At 41.9% G+C, this 21235-nt stretch overlaps 1 protein-coding gene and 1 long non-coding RNA gene across 3 annotated transcripts in view; one reads left to right on the top strand and one right to left on the bottom strand.

Annotated features, from left to right (window-relative positions):
- LOC110259413 lies at nt 3882-12517 on the bottom strand. The gene is made up of 3 exons (XR_002341789.1): nt 12474-12517; nt 7323-7423; nt 3882-4219 (listed from the first exon to the last, which is right to left on the bottom strand). It is a non-coding gene; the product is annotated as an uncharacterized LOC110259413 (long non-coding RNA).
- The window catches only part of ACOT12 (acyl-CoA thioesterase 12), a 49947-nt gene continuing 42199 nt past the window's right edge, over nt 13488-21235 (top strand). Inside the window, exons 1-2 of one of the 2 annotated variants that reach the window (XM_003480872.4) lie at nt 13488-13727; nt 20978-21047. In XM_003480872.4, coding sequence (XP_003480920.2) covers nt 13601-13727; nt 20978-21047 — 197 coding nt within the window. In that variant the 5' untranslated portion in view covers nt 13488-13600. The remainder of the gene's footprint in view (nt 13728-20977; nt 21048-21235) is intronic. The other variant, XM_021084505.1, reaches the window with a different exon arrangement.

The following is a 21235-nucleotide window of genomic DNA, read 5'->3' as shown; positions in this document are numbered from 1 at the left end:
TAGGAAATGGGTTTCATTCAGCCTCCATGCACTTCCCTGGGCTCCAAGGGGCAGGTCCAGACAGGTGCTCATTAGGGAAAGAAGGGGATGCAAAGTCAAGGGAGGGACAGTCAAGAAACAACAGTACGGCCTTGGGCAGAATCCTGGTCCCCTCTCAAGGGATCCACATAATGATATAGGGAGGCATCTTATACACCTAAGAGAAAAGTATATTCTTTATGCTTCTTTTAGAGATGAATACTTTGAACAAGAAGGTAGAGGCCTTCTTGTCCTTCTCGCTGGCTTAATTGCACCCTAAATGCTATCACCTGTAAACTAAAGATTAGGCACCCTGAGCATAATTGCCTGTGGGTTAAAGATTATGAGCACATAACGTTTTTCAGGAAGCTTCCTAGTTTGTTCTAATCTCTGATCAATATGCCCTTTTCCAAAGTACTATTATTCTAGGCAAGAACCCAGACGACCACCATTATGATCATGCTGAGATCTCCTGACACCGGCTTTGATGACTACGATTCCTGCAAAGAAAGAAGAATGCATGTCTGCCCCAATCCTGATTCCTATACAAAAACCTGGTTTTCTCCTTTTTTACTATAAAACTCCCCACAATTCTTCCCAATGGATGGCACAGTCTTTAGGGCATGAGCCTGCTGGTCTCCTTTGCCTGGCAAAGCAATAAAACTTATCTATTTCTCCTTTACCCAAAACTCTTGTCTCTGTCTCTATTTGGCACAGGTGGACAGAGGCCAAGTTTCAGCAACAGGTTGATTTGATCTCCCTCAGGATTCATTGTCCTAGTATCTGTCCACAAAGTGGCACAGCATAAGCCAGATTCCCTGAGGAACAGGCTCTGAGTAAATATTTGCATGTTAGCACAGAAAAGAAATTCAGGGACTGGGAGAACATACTTGTGGTTTCCAAGGGGGAGGGGGAGGGAGTGGGATGGACTGGGAATCTGGGTTAATAGATTCAAACTATTGCCCTTGGAGTGGATAAGAAATGAGATCCTGCTGTATAGCACTGGGTTCTATATCTAGTCACTTGTGATGGAGCAGGATGGAGGATAATGTGAGAAAAAGAGTGTATGTGTGTGTGTGTGTGTGTGTGTGTGTGTGTGACTGGGTCATTTTGATGTACAATAGAAAATTGACAATACTGTAAACCAGCTATAATGGGAAAAAAATCATTTAAAAAAAGATTTGCATGTTAGAAGCTTGTTGGGGCATGCTTTTCCCAAACATCACCTGTAAGGGAACGTGTATTTGTTTCCTATTGCTGCTGTAAACAGCAATAAACGGTGACTTCATACAGCATAATTTATCACTGAATAGTTCTAGAGACCAAAGTCCCAAATCAGTCATCAGGACTGCATTCCTTCTCAAGCTCTTAAGGAGAATCTGTCTTGACTTTTTTCATCTTCTATAGGCTACCTACAGTCTTTAGGCTGTGGCTCTATCTTCAAAAACAGGTGGTAGCATCTTCTCTCTTCTCTGACTTCTCGATTCTTCCTTATAAGGACCCTTGGGATTACATTTTGTCCACCAAGGATAATCTCTCCATCTCCAGATCCTTAACTTCCTCATGTGTGCAGATTTCCATTTGTCATGGAAGGCAATGCAGTCACGCATATTGGGGAGGAGGATGCAGACATCCCTGGGGAGCCATTATTCTGTCCGCCATAGAGCAGACTGGGAGGAGGAAGAAAGTGAACACACCTTAGAGACTTCAACCAGTTCCATGAGATGTGAAACCAGCCATGTTCTTCAGAGATGTCCCAGACTGCAGCAAGAGGCCAGGCCCTTAGACTCCCCAAATCAGCCAGACAGTGAATACAACTTCCCCCAGAGAGGGAACAAAAGTGAAAACCTGGCAGTTCCCTTCCACTGAGGGCAATTCCTGGGGAGGGGCCCAGGTGTCATCCAAGAAGGAAGACACTCTTGGTAACTGGGAAAAGGAATATTTGGGTCCTGAAGGGAATCTCTGTGCAGTGCACCATAAAATCCACACACCTTACCTGCGCAGATCTGCTTGCTTTGTACAGTAAGTCAGACCGCCTTGGAATAACTTCTCTGAAATTTTGGTGGGTCTCTTTCCCTAGGGAAAATTTACAAGTGGGAATTTCATGAGAAAAACTATATGCCCCAGGCTCCGGGTGGTTTCCAAACAGTGACAATGCTAATCATTGCCCTCCTCAGTTACCCACCCTGGGTTACCCCGGGCTACAGCCCTACTGGCTTAGGCAGTTTGCCTGGTGGGGGACCTAGAGCCTCATCCCTGAGGGTCCTTGTTCATCCCTTGTCATCATGCCCTTCATAGGACAAGGCTGTGGCACAGATCCTTTTATCACCAAAATTGGGCAAGGGAGACCCAAGATGCCCTGAGAACCACTGCATGTCAAATGTACCTTGGCCTTCCCCAGAAGTCCCACCTCTTCCTGGAGTTTTGGGTCAGTTGCCCTTGCCAGGATGGTGACACCTTTCCCTCCTGCAGCTGGTCCTCCTGCTGGTCTCTAGGCACAAGGAGCCTGGAGTGACCAGGCTCTTGCCAGAAGTGTCCCCCTCTGGAAATCAGAAGTGTCCCCCTCTGGAAATCAGAAGTGTCCCCCTCTGGAAATCAGATCTATACTCACAAAAACTTAAGGTGAGAGTCATCAGGGCTGGAATCACACATTTCCCAAAGAACATAAGTGATGATGATGGCGAGTGGATCCATCCCTACTTCTATCACTTGCTTCCCAGACTCTTGGGTTCTTCTAGGGACACACACAGTGATGTGCAAGGGTCTAACTTCCCTTCTTCCACCTTTGCCCCCTACATTCTCAGCAGAGCAACTGGACTGAGCCTTTTGAAATGTAATGCAAATTTTATCATGCCTCTGCTCAAAACCCCTCAATTCCCCATTTCATTCAGACTAAAAGCCAAAGTCCTTACCATGGTCCTGAAGGCCTCGCACAACCTCTCTCTCCCTTCACCCCCTTTCTGACACCAACTCAGGACCCTCTTGCCCAATCTGCTGCACAGAGCCTCTGTACTGTTCCTCAAACATGCCAGGTCCACTTCTGCCTAAGGACCTTTGCACTTGTTCCCTCTTCCAGAACACAGCTATACCTGCGCAATGTTGCAATAGCAAATAACTCCCAAATCTCAGGGTTACAGCAACAGAGTTTCTGGGTTAGCTGTTGGCTCTGGCCTCTGCTGTTCTGGTCAAGAGCATTCTAAGAGAGCCTCTTTCATGTGGACTCCACTGGCTGAAGACAAGGGAACGTGAGAAATCATGCCCTGACCCTTAAAGTCCTTTGCCCACCCACCGTTACTTATGCCTCGTTGGCCAAATCAATTCATACTTGAGGAGATAGGAATTGCAGCCCTAGCACGTGGCCGGAAGGAGGACAGGGACATTAATGAACAGTCCTAAGGACAACTGTGGCCTCTGAAGCCCCTCCCTCACTTCCTCCTGACCTTTGCTGAAGGAAAGCAGGGTCTCAGGAGAGCCTTTCCTGACCATTCTGTGTAAAGCTGAACTCACGCCCACCTACTGCCTCCCCTGTCCTGTTTTACTAGCCTAATGGCATCACACACACACACACACACACACACACACACACACACACACTTATGTACTTACTTTGTTCACCTTCTGCCTCCCTGCACCAGAAGCTAAGCTCCATGATAACAGGGATAAGCTTTCAATATTTGCTGAGGAAACATTTGGGCCCTGCTTGTGCTTCCTACTTCTGTTCCTATTAGAATTCTGAAAGGATCATTGGTGAGTGTCGTTTTTCTCCAAACTTCTCACCGAGTTTACCTGACAAAAATAAGAGGTGGCCCATGTCTATGTCCCTTTGCTATTCCAGGCTTTGTGTGAGAATCTGCTGAGGAGAGAATATTCCAGACAATCGTAATTCCGATAGGCAGGAAAGACAATTTTCCAAGATTTGTTAAAATATTTATCATTATTCGTTTTAATCTCTAAACCAAAATTTTTTGACCCAGGTATTACTGCCATCTAATGTAAAGTTATTTTTATCAAATACAAATATTGTTAAAATGTATTCAGGGAATCACACAGTAGAAAATAATATTTAAGACTATTGACATGTGTCAGGCCAGTCACAGGCGAGCGTCCTACTTGTCAGCCTCACTGATGGGCAGCCGTTTGGGTAAATCCCTGCCATTCAGCACCAGCTCACTTTCCCACATTTTCTCTTCATTTGTTTTCTCTGCATGTGATAAAAAAAAAAAGAAGAAGAAGAATTCTAAATGAAAAATCTGAGATATCAATATCTACATTACTGGGAAAATGTTTTCTTTTCAAATGCTGTATGATGATCATTAGGGTATATTTAAAACAATATTATTTTATCTAAATAACAGTGCAAATGACAATGGGTGTGTAAGCACCTTGGGCGTGTAACTCAAAAAGATTTACTTAAGAATTCAGATTTGATGACTGATTAGGTGGGCAATGTGGGGTAAATTTCGGGATCTTAGTTTTCTTACTGAAAGACTAGAATAATTATAGTGGCTGTCCCCATGAAGAGACTCCTGTGAATTAATTACCAGTTCCAACGTCCCTCAGGATAACATGGCACTGCAAAAGCTGAGTTACTAGTTTAGTCTCCCACTGGGACAGGAGCTGACCCCATAGCACCCAGGCAGGGCCTATGCCAGCGAGACCAGGTGGGGGCCGAGCAGTTGCCTGATTTGAAGACACACCAATGGCTGTGAAGGTTTTGCATCTCTAGCCTAGTCAGCTGCATGACTGAAAAACTGATTTTACCATTGCTATAAGAAAAAACTATTTCCCATGTATACTACTTTTGTTAATTAGGATACTATGAAGGGTTAATCAGATATCATTATAAAAGTATACCACCTATTTGAGAAAAATGACTTGAGTGTGATATTATAATCTGGATCAGTCCCCTGATAAAAGCTAAAAATGAGCTGCACTGATGGCACTCAGAGATTGAAAATATAAACAGAATTGAATAGTTCCATAGGAAATAAAAGAAAAATAAAGGACCACCAGCAATTGTATAAGAACATTGTGGGGGTGTATCAGCTAGAAATCTTTTGGTTACACATGACAGATAATCAAACTCAAATGGTCTTAAACAAACAATTAAAAAAAAAAAAAGGTCAGGGAAAAGGGGCCCTAAAAAGGCTTATCTGTTCATGTAACTGGAAAGTTCCAAAGTATTGGTTTCAAGTTAGGCTTGATCCAGCAGCTGAACAACATTATCAAGGACTTAACTTTCCCCAAAGTCTTCCCTATGCCTGAACGCCTTTATAAGAGGCACTGATAATTTTTTGTAATTAACTTTTTTTTTTTTTTTTTGCTTTTTAGAGCTGCTCCTGTGGCATATGGAGTTTCCCAGACTAGGAGCTACAGCTGCTGGCCTACACCATAGCCATAGCAACGCAGGATCTGAGCCACGTCTGCAACCTACACCACAGCTCATGGCAATGCCAGATCCTTAACCCACTGAGCAAGACCAGGGATTGAACCCGCAACCTCACGGATCCTAGTCAGATTCATCTCCGCTGCGCTACAAAGAGAACTCCGAGGCACTGATAATTTAAAAAATTTGTCTAGTTTCCATTCTCCATCCCTAATCAGAGCTTAATTTTCTTTGGGGGAATGACTTCTCTCCCAGAGTATTCAGTCTTAGCGAGAAAGAAATTCCAGACACCTGTCTCATCTCTACTGAAAGGAAGAAAAACAGATATTACTCCTCTTGGACCCTTCCCTTCCCCAGTCCTAGGGCCAGGAGCAGACATATGACTCAAGCTTGGTCAGACAGATGCTCTCTCCCAGGACTTTAGATCTTAACCAAGGTCCACAAGGAAGGAGCAGAGGCAAGGCCATACCAGAATATTCTTAATAAACATTCACTGCACTTCCCAGCCCTGCAGCACAGCCTTTGGTCCTGCCCACTGTCAAGCCTGGTTCTCCATGTCTAGTCAATTCTGGGACCCTCTCCCCCAAAGCATTCCCCTTTGCTCAGGATGCTCAGGTCCTGCTGCTTAACTGACCTTCTGGGACTGACCGTATGGAAGACAGCCTCCCCTCTCCATGTCCCACGGCACTGTGTACACTATCTGATGATATGCCCTTTTCATATCACACCGCTGATTTCTATCAGACTGAGAGGTTCCCTGAGAAGGAGGGCTTACCTACGCTCAGCCCAGTGTCTGCTCAGTAGTACGTATTTCATATCAAGTGCTGAGTGAATTAGTTGATGAATGAATCGCTTTAGAGAGACAAGACATGGTGGCATAAACAATTCTAAAATTTAAGGCTTATATTATCAAGCACAAATCATAAGGGCTCTTTAAAAAGTGTGGAACTGCCAGAAAGAATTTCTTAGGCTGTTTTATGAGGAGTTATTGCACATTCTTTGAGGATCTATATACCTATCAGACTACTCTTGTTTCATCCTTGAAATTTAATCCGAAGACTTCTTCTAGGCAGATTGATGCCTATCTAACAGGGGATAAATATTATCCATTTTGCCTCCAGCAAATGCTTCTGATGTTTAGGTACAGGCCTTTTCCAAAGTGAAACAAAGTATCGAAACCTCCAGGTTGGTTCTAGCCTTCCTGCATCACTTGGGGCACTAACCCTGACTGATGACTCCTCGTGGTAAAACACTTGGTCCTGCAGGGTGAGTGCAAATCCAGGGGGCTCTGGTCCCTGCGCTTTCCATGTAAGGCCTGGGTCCTTCACTCCCTACAGGCTCCCAGACACACATTGCACCGCTGTGGGTGGGCCCACAGGGTGAGCGGGGTGAGCAGGTGAGCGGGGTCGGGGATAGAGCACTCAGGGAACAGGACCAGCACCCGCACACCCAGTCAGGGCCCGCCTCCTACTCTCCCCCTCCTCTTCCTTTCCCTTGTTTTCCTGAGCCACACGGCCTAAGGAAAGCCAGTGTGTACATGTGAGGGTGACCCGGAGCAGGAGGTGGTCCCAGGACAGGACCTGGCTGCCCTTTCAGGACAGAGATGGCCTGGAGGTAGGAGATTGGGTACACACAGGAGGACTGACCGAATAGGGTAATCTATCAAGTGGGATGTAAGCCAGCTTTCTCATTGTCAGAAAATGGAGTTAGAAATATGGGGAAAGAGAAATACAATGAATCCTTTGTGGGTGGATGGGAATTGATGTTTCAGTCTGAATTACAGAGAGTGTTTTAGTTTTCCAGGGCTGGTAGAACAAACTGGGTGCTTTAAGATGGCAGACATTGCTTCTCCTGTGGGTCTGGAGGCCAGAAGTCAGAAATCAAGGTGAAGGCACAGAGACTGGGCATCTCTACTCACCTATTTCAGCTTCTGCTGGCTCTGTGAGTTCCTTAGTTCGTGACCACATCACTCCAACCTCTGTGTCCTCCTCCTCTCTGTGTCTCTTGTCCTCTGGGTGTCTATTTTATAAGGACACATGTCATTGCACTTAGGTCCCACCTCGAAAATCCAGGATAAGCTTCTCCTCTCAGATTCTTATTTGCATTTTTTTGTTTGCCATATAAGGTAATATTCATAGGTTCTGATGACTAGGACATGGACATATCTTTTGGGGGACTGTCATTTGACCCACTACAGATAGACAGACAGGCAGACACAGACACACAGACACACACACACTTATGAATCGTAGCTCTGTCCACAATGAGGGCCTGGGAGTGGTGACACTCAAACAGCAACAAGCACATCTAGGGCCCAGATCTTTGGAACCAGCCCTCTTTGAAGAAATGCCTGATTACAGGGCTGGGGAAGGAAAAAGATGAGCCTGGAACATCTGGTTGCACCAGAAAATGAAGAATTACAAAAGAATGATAGAAATATGTCAAAAGGACCCAGAAGTCAGCTTGTGGGGACTCCCTCTGACCCAACTGGAGATAATTTGAACATCAAAAGGAATAAAGATAATGAGAGGGCAGCTCACTGAATAAAATAAGAAACCATGAGTCCAGAGAGACTAAATAAATTAATGAATAAATCACAAATTTAAGGAGAAATGAGATGCTTACATAGTTTCAAAGTACCTCCCTACAAAATGCTAATAAGTTGCAAGGGGGAAATTTTCAGGATCACGTCCTGGAGGCACTACCCTAACCCAAGGACCAAAATGAACATCATCAAAAATGGGACAGGTTGAAACTGTCCACCTCTGGGTCAGGTACACGAAGGACAATACAGCATCGATTCTTGGTGTCCCTGCCAACAGTGCATCAACCCAATTCAATTACAAAGAGACATCAGACAAAGCCAAACTAGGGGCCATTTTCCAAAATAACTGGCCTGGAACCTTCCAACATGGCAAGGTCATGAAAGTCAAAAAAGAATGAAGACTCGTTCCAGACAGAGGAAGGCCAAAGGGAGATGACAACTGAAGGTAACACAAGGCCATGTTGGGGCAACTGGTAAAACATAAATGAGTCTGAGGACTAGAGGTTAATAATAGATTCATGTTAACGTCCTCTTTTTGATAGTGTAGCCTGGTTAGGTAGGAGAATGCCCTGTTTGCACGAAGTTCACATTCAAGTATTTAGAAGTAATGACAGGTTGTGAGGTTGGCAACCTGCTCTCAGATGGCTCAAGGAAAAATAAGCTGTTTGTATAGTTCTTCCATTTCTTTGTATAGTTCTTCAGTTTAAAAACACACACACAAATCAGATGTAAACTTCAGTCAAGTACACAGTCAACTCCCGGATATAATTTGAGGAGCTGCCCATAGCCATCAGCTAAGTTTCCATATATGTTTATCATTGTTTCATCCTCATTAGAATAATTTACATTTTTATAGCACTTTCATATGTTATTTATTAAACCATGAATTCTATAAAGCCAAGGGCTAAATCTATTTCACTCAACACTTCATTTATTCAATGACTGGAACAGCCCCAGGACACAGTAGGCACTCGATAAAATGCACTGATTGAATGAATGTAACTTGGACTAAAAGCACGGTCTTTGAAGTTCGACCGATCTAGGTAACTTCCCATCTCTCTCATTTCCTAACTGTGCAGCCCTGACCCCATTGGTCACCTTCTCAGCCTAGATGAGACAATAGCCAAACTATCGTGTCTGAATCCTGGCTTTACTATTTCCTAGTTCCTGTGTGGGCTACAGTTTCTTCATCTATGAAATGGGAATTATAATAGTCACCACCCTTCACAGGGCTGTGTAGCATGTTATGAGTGGCTCAGATAGTTTCCCCGGAGAATTCTATCAAATGTTTAAAGAACACCAAATCTAAACAATTTCTTTGGAATGTACAGGAACACTTCCCAATTCACTTTATGACTCTGATACCAAAACCAAAGAGAGGAAAGAAAGAAAGAATGGAAGAAAGGAAGGAAGAGGATTACAGACCCAGACCAATATCTCTCAAAAATATAGATGTAAAAATCTTTAACAGAATATTAGAAGATAGAATTCAGCAACATTTAAACAAATTATACCCCATGACTTAAGAGGGATTTATTCCAGAGATGCAAGACTGGCTCCATATTTGAAAGCAATCCCTGTACTCCGCCTACTGTTGAGCAGCGGCAGCCAGGGAACTCCATTGAGCAGTTCCTGAGATAAAGCCGGGGCCAAGCAAATCCCAGTAACTGGAAAAACTGGACACTATACACTTGGCTTTTGTTCAAACAAAATAAAGTGCTACACTGCATATGCATTAGGTGACACCTGGCTTATACCCATGATGCCTGTCTGTTTGCAAGCTGGGGCCACTGGAGGCATAGGAACAAACGGAAAAGGTTGGCTTGAGGCTCCAGGTGCCATATGGGACAGTCCAACTTCCCAAGGTCAGCATGATCCCAAGAACAGAAAATAAAGAGAACTTCCAGGCAAGAAGAGAAAGAGAACTTCCAGGCAGGAAGCGGGCATTTGAAATATAAGGAAACCCATTCTGAATTTTTTGCTTAGGAATTCTGTATTTAAGCTTTGAACCACATCCTTATAAATTTGAATTTGAAAATATTGACCTGGCACCTTTCATAACCTCTACCAAAGGTGGAGAAAGAGACTGCTAACTAATACAATTTATCTCTGTATGAAATACTTTGAATGACCAAGCCATCTGCCTGAGATTCACCTTATAAAAAGAAAAGGCTCCCAGCTACCTCTGATGTTCAGAACAATACCGTAGCTCTTGCTGTCTTCCCTGCAGCCCCTACTCACCATTCCAGCTTTTAGCACAAGCTGACAGCACCCTCCCTTCCTACTGAGGCAAAGCTCTGTCTGAGAGCCTACTCCTGCCCTGGAGTCAGCATAAATGCTGAGGAGTTTATGCTGGGGAGCAGCCCTTCGCCAGTGAAGGGTAGGAGTTGGAGGGCAAAAATCCCAGCTTCCATGTCTCTGGAAGGAGTAACACACACTGTTCTTCACAAACATTAATATGCTTATGACTCACCTGGGGATCTTGATAAAATTCAGACTCTGATCTAATGATTCACATCTGGGGTGGGGCCCAGACTCTGCATTTCTGACAAGCTCCCATGTGATGCTGATGCTGATGTTCTGGGGACCATACTTTGACTCTCCTGCAGGTGTTTTCTACAGTTTTCTCCCAAGTAAACCACATGTTCTCAAATTCCTGTTGGGAGTCCACTTCTGGGGGAAGCACTTTTTCTCTTTTATTTCACACTCCTTGTTCTCGGTTTTCTCAGAAACCTGACCACTACTTGCACTGTGACCCAGGGCAAACAAACATCCCATTTCCTCATGTCCAGAATGAGCGGGTTTGACTGTCTAGTTTCCTTCCCACCCCAACATTCTAGAGATGTTCTTATTGTTCTAGTGATCATCACACTTTCCACACTCTTCCTGATCAGTTCTCTTGCTCCTATGCATGACCTTCTAAAATCAAGCTGGCTTCAGAGCCCGCTCATCTTCAAAAGATGTCTCTAAACAGCAATAGAAAATGGAAGCCTTTCCTTCAAACATAATAGCAAAAATCATTGACAGATAAAGGAGAGAGCAAATGTTCACACATGCAGATGACATTTTCATTATGAAAGGGAAAAAGAGGCCATTCAGAAAAATTTAAGGACAGAGTTCCCATCGTGGCTCAGTGGTTAACGAATCTGACTAGGAACATGCGGTTGCGGCTTTGATCCCTGGCCTCGCTCAGTGGGTTAAGGATCCAGTGTTGCCATGAGCTGTAGCGTAGGTCGCAGATGAGGCTCAGATCCTGTGTTGCTATGGCTCTGGTGTAGGCTGGCAGCAACAGCTCTGATTAGACCCCTAGCCTGGGAACCTCCATATGCCGCGGGTGCAGCCCCAGAAAACTCAAAAAGACAAAAAAAAAGAAGTAAGGACAATAGTTTCAAGCAGAGGCTATGAAAATGAAAATTAGTGCAAAACACACAAAAGGTATGAAACCATAATCAAGACATCTAAACAGGAGATAATACATACAAGAAAACACAATAGTGACTTTGTGTAGTGTGTCTGCCTTTTGAGCAACATTCCCAGGCATACATATACAGATGCACGCTATCCCCTCTAGATAATCACTTTCAAAGGCTACCAACTATATACCATACACATGATATTACCACTTCAGTCACCATTTTAACCCAAAACAACATATGCTTGACTTCCAATAACTTAACAAATTTTCTAATATATTAATAAATTCATACATGTAACCATTAGTGATTGCTGTGTAACAAACCCCAATTCCAGTGACACACAACAAAAAGCAGCTAACGCCTCATTCACGAGTCTGCACGTCTGCTAGATGGTTCAGCTTCAGGCTGTGAATCTGCAGATTGACTGGAATGTCTCTGCAATATGTGATTTTAGCCTGGTATCCGGACGCTGATGGGGCACTGATGGAGGCAATGCATCTTCTTACTGCAGAGGGCAGATGTTGCTGAGAACAGATGTGGTACCTCAAAGGTCTAGGCTCAAACTGGTATACTCTACCTCCCCACACCCCATTCCAAAGCAAGTCACAGAGTCAACCCCAACATCAGTAAGTGCCTCCCATGGAGTCATCAGCACCTGGAGTGAATAGTTGCTGAACAATAAACTCTAAAAGCATATGTCTGAGTCACTTTGCTGTACAGAAGAAATTGGCACAACACTGTATATCAACTATACTCTAATAAATTAAAAAAAAAAAAAAAACTCGAGGCTTTTTCCAAAGAAGAGTGCCAAAAGTGACATGAGTAATAACCCTGTCATTGAAATCAGCATATAACTATATTAGGGGACCCTCCTGGAAGCAGAGGTTTCAATTTGTTGAATAAAGTCATCGTTATGCATTTTATAAAAGCCAAAGTTCTTACTTGCCTAACTGAATGCATCTGATTCTTATTTATGCTGGATATGAGATGGAAACCTACCCGCAGAGGACACTGAAAAACTAACAAGTCCATGTTAACATCATTCCTCTCATTTATATATATAATTTTTATATTTAAAAATATATCTTAAAAGGAGAAGCAAAATTACCAGAAGCACAGGGATGAAAAAGCAGCACCGAATTGTTGGAGTCAGTTAAACTCTGTGGTAACTCAGGAGCTCTGGGTTCAAGCCAGGTGATCTATGACCTTAGCTGAACCTTTTGCATCAGCTGCCTGCCTGACACAATGCTTCACATCTCCAGGCTTCCATTTCCTCACCCATCAATGCCCTCCCAGATGAAGCCAGCCCTAACAATATGACATCTATGGCTCTATAATATGCTGGAGGTTTTCTGATGTCACTGTTTCCTTCATGGGAACTAGTCACTGATTTTAGTTCTGGAAAATGTTACAGCTTTTATGTGCTAAAGGTTGACAATGAAAATTCTCATTTAATGTTCTAGGTTCTGCCTCTCATAAAGAAGAAATTCTCTTGGGATTTGTTGGGCTCATTTGTAATGAAGTGATAGTTTCTAATTGTCAACTCTCTAAATTAAAGCCAAAAGTTTGCCTTCCTTTGTTTGGTGACTCTGATGGGTCTGCAAACATCAGTACTTGTTTGTTTGGCAGTGCAGGTAATTTCACAACAAAATGATCAATAATAGAGGAGTTTTTTGGAGCCATTATAATATCCTAAGAGTCAGAAGGTGTATTTTGAACTTGAGTTCTCACCCTACCTGCCAATCAACAGCCTGAAAAAAAGAAGTCACTCCAAAATCAACTTCTAAAGCAAAAGGTCTACATTTTCTGGGCAGCATTTAACTAATCAGTTCTTAACTTCCCATTGCTGTCAAGTTCTTCACACAGATGAAAACCTCATTGTGCATTCATTTGGCAAACACCTGTATCACCTTAGCCAGGCACAGGCTATAAATTTCCTACATTATCTCTTTCAATTCTCTGCAAGTCCCTTGAAATAAGTACTGCAACCCAAACTGTTCGCAGTTTTGCCAACTTCGGTCTCCTGGGATTCAGACATAATAAAGCTGTCTTTTGCCTTCCTGGCGATATTCCTGGCGCCTTAAATTTCACCTCCCAGGGCACTGGGCGGGCCAGGCAGCCAGCAGGGCGCGCCATGCGGGCCTGGAAGGCAGCGGCGAGGTGCCCTTTGGAGTGGGGGCGGGCCCGGCGGCGGCCAGGCTCCCTCGCCCGGGGGCTTCGCACTCTTGCCCAGTCATGGAGCTGCCCACACCCGGCGAGGTGCGCATGAGCCAGGCCATCCAGCCCGCACACACCAACTCCCGCGGTGAGCTGAGCGCCGGGCAACTTCTCAAGTGGATCGACGCCACCGCCTGCCTGGCGGGTAGGGAAGCTGGAGGGGGAGTGCCGCGCGAGGGGGACCCTGGGTGCTAGGGCTCCGGAATGGGGGAGCACCGGAGGGAGTCGGGTGTGTATTGGGGTGGTGTCCAGGAAGGCAGGGAGTCCCTGAGAACTGGAAGAAGGCTGGGATGTGAGGGATGCGGGATAGCGGAGGGGGTATCTGGGATGCGGAGTTCGGGATGCGGAAAGATCTGGGACGGCCGGGATGAGGAAAGACCTGGGACGGCCGGGATGAGGGATGACGCTCCGCAGTGCGGATCCCTGGGGCTCGGTTCTGCGCCACGCCAGGAACCGGGTTCAGTGAGGAGGGAGAAGGAGGAGAGGAGAATAATTACAGAGTTTTAAGCCCTGTGCAGCTGGGATGTGATGATTGAGATTGTTCATCCTACTCTGGGAATGACCTAGACCAGTAGTTCTAAAACGTTTCAGTCTTAGGACTCCTTTACGCCACTAAATGAGGCTCCTGGAGAGCCTTTATGTGGGTTCTTTTTATCCATATTTACCTATGCAAAATTTTTTTAAATAACCATTTGAAAAGAACAAAAACCCATTACATATTTTCATTGAAAAGTAACTGTATTTTCAATAAGAATAAAAACATACTTAGAGAAGTGGTATTGGTTTATATTATTGCAAATATATTTAATGCCTAGTTTAATACATCACCTCGTTTCATATCTGCTTTCATTCAGTTTGTTGCCTTCCACATCCTCATGTAGTCTCTGCAAAGGACCTTTGCACCTGCTTCTTTTTTTTTTTTAATGTATGTATGTATGTATGTATGCATGCATGCATCTATTTATTACAGACTCTCCTTGCAGTGTATGGAAGTTCCCAGGCTAAAGGTCAAATCAGAGCTGCAGCTGCCAGCCTACACCACAGCCATAGCAATTCCGCACTGAGCTGTGTCTGCAGTCTACACCACAGCTCACAGTAACACCAAGTCCTTAACCCAATGAGCAGGGCCAGGGATTGAACCCATATCCCATGGATACATTACTGCTGAGTCACAACGGGAACTCCTGCAGGTGCTTTTCTTTTTGCCTTTACCCTCTTCTCATGGCCCTTTCAGGGCATTCCGTTTCCATTTAAATATCATTTCTGCAGAGCAGTCTTTCCTAACCATCTGCTTTATGCCTGTGCCCTTTCATCACTTTTATCACAACACCCTTTCTGACTTCCTTCACACCACTTAGCACAATCTGTAATTATTTTTGTATTAATATTTCAACTTTTATTTCTTGCCTGGCCAATTAGCATGTAAACTAAAGCTAGGTCTCTATTGCTTGGTTGGCACTAAATAAAAACCTTCTGATTTTATGTATGGATAGTTAGATGGATGGGTCCAGAACTTGGAATCTCATTTCTAAAAGGAAGCTAGGCTTTGCATAAGGCACTTAATAGAGTCGGCAAATGTACATATTAAGTCAAATAACTTTAAGATAAAATGTTAGAGCTGGAAAGAGCTTAAGATCATGTATTCCCAGGACTCTTATTTTACAGAAGATAAAAATAAAGCTCAGCTGATTACAAAACCCTGCTTTCCTCAATGAATGCTCATAGTTTCTAATCCACTATGTGTTAACCACCCATAAAACTGTCATATATCTGATGCCAATCTGTTTGTTTTCTGTTTGTTGATAGGTCTGTTTGGTTTCTGCCTTAACAGTTTTTATCAGGATTTGAGGTCGCTTATAACAACATAATAATGGAGATATGAATATAAAATTAATTCGCATGTAGGAGAAAAAAATATAGAAATTATTGTTGCTAATAATGATGATGCCTATTGCCAAGGCAACTAAATTCATTATGTGAATGTTTAAGTGATTCTGTAAAGTTACCTCACTTCGTGCTTCTCTCCTATAATGTAGAAACCATTGGCCATCCTGCAATTATCATAAAAATTTCTATGGTTTTTACATCTTTGGAAGCTCTGACCATAGAATGAGTCAGGAGATAACCAATTACTCTGGACCTTAATAGTTGTATTACTAATAATACAATGTTAAAAAGAGACCTTTATGATAAAGCTGGTTTGGAGACATGGTTAATGCCTGTGTTAAACACTCCATCGTAAGAAAAGCCGCCACATAAGCACAGGACATTATTTAGCCAAAAGTGTAACTGAATCTTTGACTGAGAAGTGCTCCAACATGGTGGGTTTTTTTATGCAATTGGACTAATACAAAAACTTTTTTTTTCTGGCATTTTCCCAACCAGAGTTCTATATTGAGAGGAACTGATCCTACCTTTAGAGGAACAGAGTTTTATAGTGTGAGTTTAACTAAAAAACTTAATTAAAAATAAAAAAACCAGTACTCTTCAGAGGATCATATAAGAACCCACAGTTGCTAGAACATATCACTCACAGTGGCTAGGCTCCAATTCAAAATTACTCGATATTCAAAGAAACAGAAAACACGACCCATTCTTAAGAGAAAAGACAGTGAGTGGAGACCAATCCCGAGATGACGCGAATGCTGGAATTAAGTTAAGCTTCAAGGATTTTAAAGCAGCTATCATGACTTTGCTCAAGAATATAATGAAAAATAGACAACAGCTCTCAGCAGAGGAGTAGAAACTATAAAATAATAACGCAATGGAAATACCTGAACTGAAAATAACAGTATCTAAATTAAAAATTCACAAGATAGGATTAACCAAAGAATGGAGGTGACAGACTAAAGAGTTAGTAAACATAAAGATGGAGCAATAGAAATTATCCACTCTGAAGAAAAGAAGGGAAATAATAAAAAGTAAAGTGTCTGAGATTTATGAGAAAAAATGACAAAAAGGTATAACATACCTTTTATAACTAGAGTCCCATAGATAAGAGAAAGTATGGAGCAAAAAAAAAAACAAGAAATAACGGCTGAAAATTTCCAAAATATGGTAAAAGATATATTTACATATTCAAAAAGGTCATAGGGAGTACCTGTTGTGGCTCAGCAGGTTACGAACCCGGCTAGTATCCATGACGATACAGGCTGGATCCCTGGCCTCACTCAGTGAGTGAAAGGATCCCGCATTGCCATGAGCTGTGGTGTAGGTTGCAGACATGGCTCAGATCCCATTGTTGTGGCTGTGGCATAGGCCGGCTGCTACAGCACTGATTTGACCCCTAGCCTGGGAACTTTCATGTGCCATAAGTATACCTAAACAGCAAAAAAAAAAAAAAAAAAAAAATCATAGATCACAAAGCAAAATTAATACAAAGAAAATCACATTTAGGCACATCATAGTCAAACTCTAGAGAAAATCTTGAAAGAAATACATTATACAATATATAGGAAAACAAGGATTAGGATTAGAATAAGCCAATGACCATACGTGGAAAGATGCTCAACATCACTAGTTATTAGAGAAATGCAAGTCAAAACTACCATGAGGTATCACCTCAAACCAGTCAGAATGGGCATCGTCTGTTGTCTACAAACTAATAAACACTGGATAGGGTGTGGAAAAAGGGAACTCTCCTACAGTGTTGGTGGGAATGGACTATTGACAATCGTATGGAGGTTCCTTTAAAAACTAAACACAGAACTACCATATGATCCAGAAATCCCACTCCTGGACATATATCCAGAAAAAAAAAAAACCTATAATCAGAAAAGATACATGCATCCCAATGTTCATTACAGCATTATTTACAATAGCCAAGACATGGAGGCAACCTAAATGCCCATCAATAGAAGAATGTATAAAGAAGATGTAGAACATATATATGGTGGAATATTATTAAGCCATAATAAAGAATGAAATAATGCCATTTGCAGCAACATGTGTGACCAGAGACTATCGTACTGAGTGAAGTAAGTCAGAGAAAGACAAATATCATGTGATATCACTTATACGTGGACTCTAATAATAATGATACAAAATAACACTAATAAAACAGAAAAAAATTCAGATTTCAAAACCAATCTTATGTTTACTATAGGTGAAACTACTGTGGGGAGAGAGGAATTGGGAGGATGGGAATAACATGTGCACACTGGCTGTATAAAATAGATGATTAACTAGAACCTACCGTATAGCAAAAGAAAATCTACTCAATAGTTTGTAATAACCTATATAGGAAAAAAGAATGGATATATTTATATGTATACCTGATCCATTTTGCTGTACATCTGAAACTTATACAACATTGTAAGTCAACTATATTCCAATAAAATTTTTTTAAAAAAATTAGCCACTGACCTCATCAGAAACACTGGAGGCCAGAAGATAGTGAAATAATATCTTTAATACTAAATATAAAAGTTACCAACCAAGAGCTTCAAGGCCCTGCGCCTGGTCTATCCTCGACCTTCCCTTCAGCCGTATCTTACTCACTCTCCTTGCTTTTTGCATTTTAGCCACAAAAACTTTCATCAGGACCTGTGCAGTCACTGTGCCTTCTGCCCAGCATGCCCTCCCTCCTCTGCACCCTCCTTCACAACACACATCTCTTTCACTCCTTCTCATCCTTCAGATGTCAGTTCAAGCATCCCCTCCACATGGAAGCCTTCGCTGACATCCCACTTGCTGTGGTTCCTCAGTTACAGACCCTCACAAATTCCATGTTTTCTTCAGAGCACATAACTCATTTTGTTATTATGTATTCATTTAATAATCTCTGGCTCTTCCACCAGACTCCGTAAGAATGGGGATAGTGGCTGTTCTGTATTTCCGGCACCTCACAGAGAGGCTGACATAGCACAAGTGTTCAGCCAACATGAGTTAAAAGAAGGAACGGACAACAGCACCACCATTTTTGTCAATCGTCATACCTGGATTACATGCACTTGGCTACTGTTCCTCAGCTTCTCTCAGTTTCCTCAAGGAATCAGAAACAGCTTTAGGGTTTCTCCGCTTTTAATGGCATACCGCATGAAGGACAATCAAAACCAAGAGCCAGAACAAGTTGGTCATAGTCAATTCACATCCGTCATACTTGTAAAAAGAAAAGAACCACGTGTAAAAATTGTGGCCCTCGGTTGGCTCTCCATGGCTTTCTTTTTTCTCTTTTAATTTAATGGCCCTTGAAAATATATGATGTAAATCACGGCTACTGAGCCCCTGAAGCCCATGTTCAGCCACGCACTTCTCTAGGGAGGATTCCTTGGTTGGTCTTTTCTTTTCCCAGAGTTCCTATTGCTTTTACAGACAAAAATCACTATTTAGAACAATGTATTTGATCTTTCAAAGCTTGAATTTCCTCATTTGTAAAATGGAACTGATACTACTATCAACCTCATATAATTGATATGCACAAATACTTAACTTAGTGCCAGACCATACTTAATAGATGATAATTATTATGACTGTTTCTTTGTGATGCCTAATGCAATCTATTATCGTGCTATATATATGCATAGAAGACACCCAATACATACATTAAAAATTTAGTCTTTTATCAATTTTTGCACTTTAGTTATTTAAAGCATTCAAAATTGGTAATTCATGTTGGTATACATTGTAACACTTTATTAATAAGAGTAGTTTAATAAATTCAACATCTTATTCCCTCATGTCAGGTAACTAGAATGAATATCTAGTAAGTACTCATTACTCAACTTTTTATAGCATATATTGGTAAGCATTTAAGTTCTCTAGAAAACTTAAACCCTAAAAGGGCACTATTGGAGTTCCCGTCATGGCACAGCGGAAACAAATTCGACTAGGTACCATGAGGTTGTGGCTTTGATCCCTGACCTCGCTCAGTGCGTTAAGGATCTGGCATTGCTGAGAGCTGTGGTGTAGGTCGAAGACGTGGCTCGGATCTGGCATTGCTGTGGCACTGGAGTAGGCGGCGGCTACAGCTCTGATTAGACCCCTAGTCTGGGACCCTCCATATGCCAAGGGCGTGGCCCTCAAAAAGACAAAAAAAAAAAAAAAGATAAAAGGGCACTGTTGATGGTTAGAGTAGACTCATTAACAGATAGGACTAATTCAGCTCAGTATCTGGAAATCAATGGGAACTGAATAAATACTTGATACACTGAATTAAATTGAGCCCAATATGAGAATTACTGGAGTCTGATACTTTTATGCTTATTTCCTCTCACTGCATTTATATCTGGGAAGCCCATTCTCCCCCCTCCATCACTCACACAAAGAGTTCTGCTGTGGTTAGTTTTCTGGTAACTCAGTTTATATTGAGTGTATATCTGGAAGAACAGTTAATCCAACTAGTTAAACCAGAATGTTCAATATTCTATAGAATTAGCTCCTAAGAATGTTACATACTTGCTCTCTGGAATATTTTCTCACATCTCTTTACCTGGGACCATCAGTTAATATATATTGCAGTTTAAGGAATCCACTACATACAAAGAATACAAATTCAGTATAGTTCACCATCTCTTTCTTTTTCATAATGTGGCACCAGGAGTGAAGTCTCCAAAATTAAAGTGGAGTTTACATTTCTTTGTGCATTCTGTTGGGGTCTGTTGCAATTTTAATTGACTATTCCTTCAAGTCAAATTCTAGAAAACACACATGTCAAATTTTTCCTAAAGAGAATAAATTTCATATTTTTACATAAAGTAAAACCAACAATCAAAAAAAAATCTCAACAAATTAAACATAGACAGGGAAAATGTAAATAACTGCAGCTCCTCCCTAATCTCTCCCACCATACTCAATACTTTTCCTCCTCCAACATAATTAATGCATAGTGAATTTTGTGTGAATTTGGTAATAATAAATAATAAATACTTATTAAATGCCTATATGCCGATCTATATTTCTCTGATGCTCAGACAAGTTTCTCTCTGGTTTGGGGTATGACTTTGGGGTCTTCCATATCGTTCAGTGTTTACACTGGTTAAATGGTTTAAATGTATTCATAACACTGGTTATGTGGGATAATAAATACAGCTTTGGGGCCTTGTTTTTAAAACAAAAGAAGGGTAAGTTACTAACAAAATATTTAAAGCTGGCATCGACTTACTAAAGTTGCTATTTAAATAACTCGATATGCTGGATATTGGTGTTGAATTTCAAATCAAAGATAGTACAAGTTAAAACTTAAGAGAAAGTACAGTAATTTCCATACAGTAGAAAAAATATACTGAGCTGAGCAAAGAACTCAGTCAGTTCTTCCAGAAGTGCGGGCACAGCTGTCCTATATTGAATGAGAAGATGAATTACTAGAGTAAATTCTCTTGTTTTATTCCTTTTCTCACGTGCTGAAATATTTAAGCATAACCACTAATGCAGCCCATATTTACCTGTTTTTTGAAGCTGAAAAGCATGCTGGGGTTTCCTGTGTTACAGCCTCAGTGGATGACATACAATTTGAGGAGACAGCTAGGTAAGTGGCATTGCTCTATCAAGCCTTCCAACTCCTGAATGTATATGTTGTGACATATATCTGTGGCACCTTGGTTTACTCATTTGGAGTCAGTGATACAGTTTGTTAATAAAATAAATAACATTCGACCCAATGTAAATCAGAAAAAATATAATTTGCAGGACCTACTTTTAGTAAATACTCTTAAC

This window comes from Sus scrofa, chromosome 2 (assembly GCF_000003025.6).
Source record: "Sus scrofa isolate TJ Tabasco breed Duroc chromosome 2, Sscrofa11.1, whole genome shotgun sequence".
Lineage (NCBI taxonomy): Eukaryota > Metazoa > Chordata > Mammalia > Artiodactyla > Suidae > Sus > Sus scrofa.
Note: the sequence above shows the minus strand (reverse complement) of the source record. Positions and strands in the feature narration are given on the sequence as shown.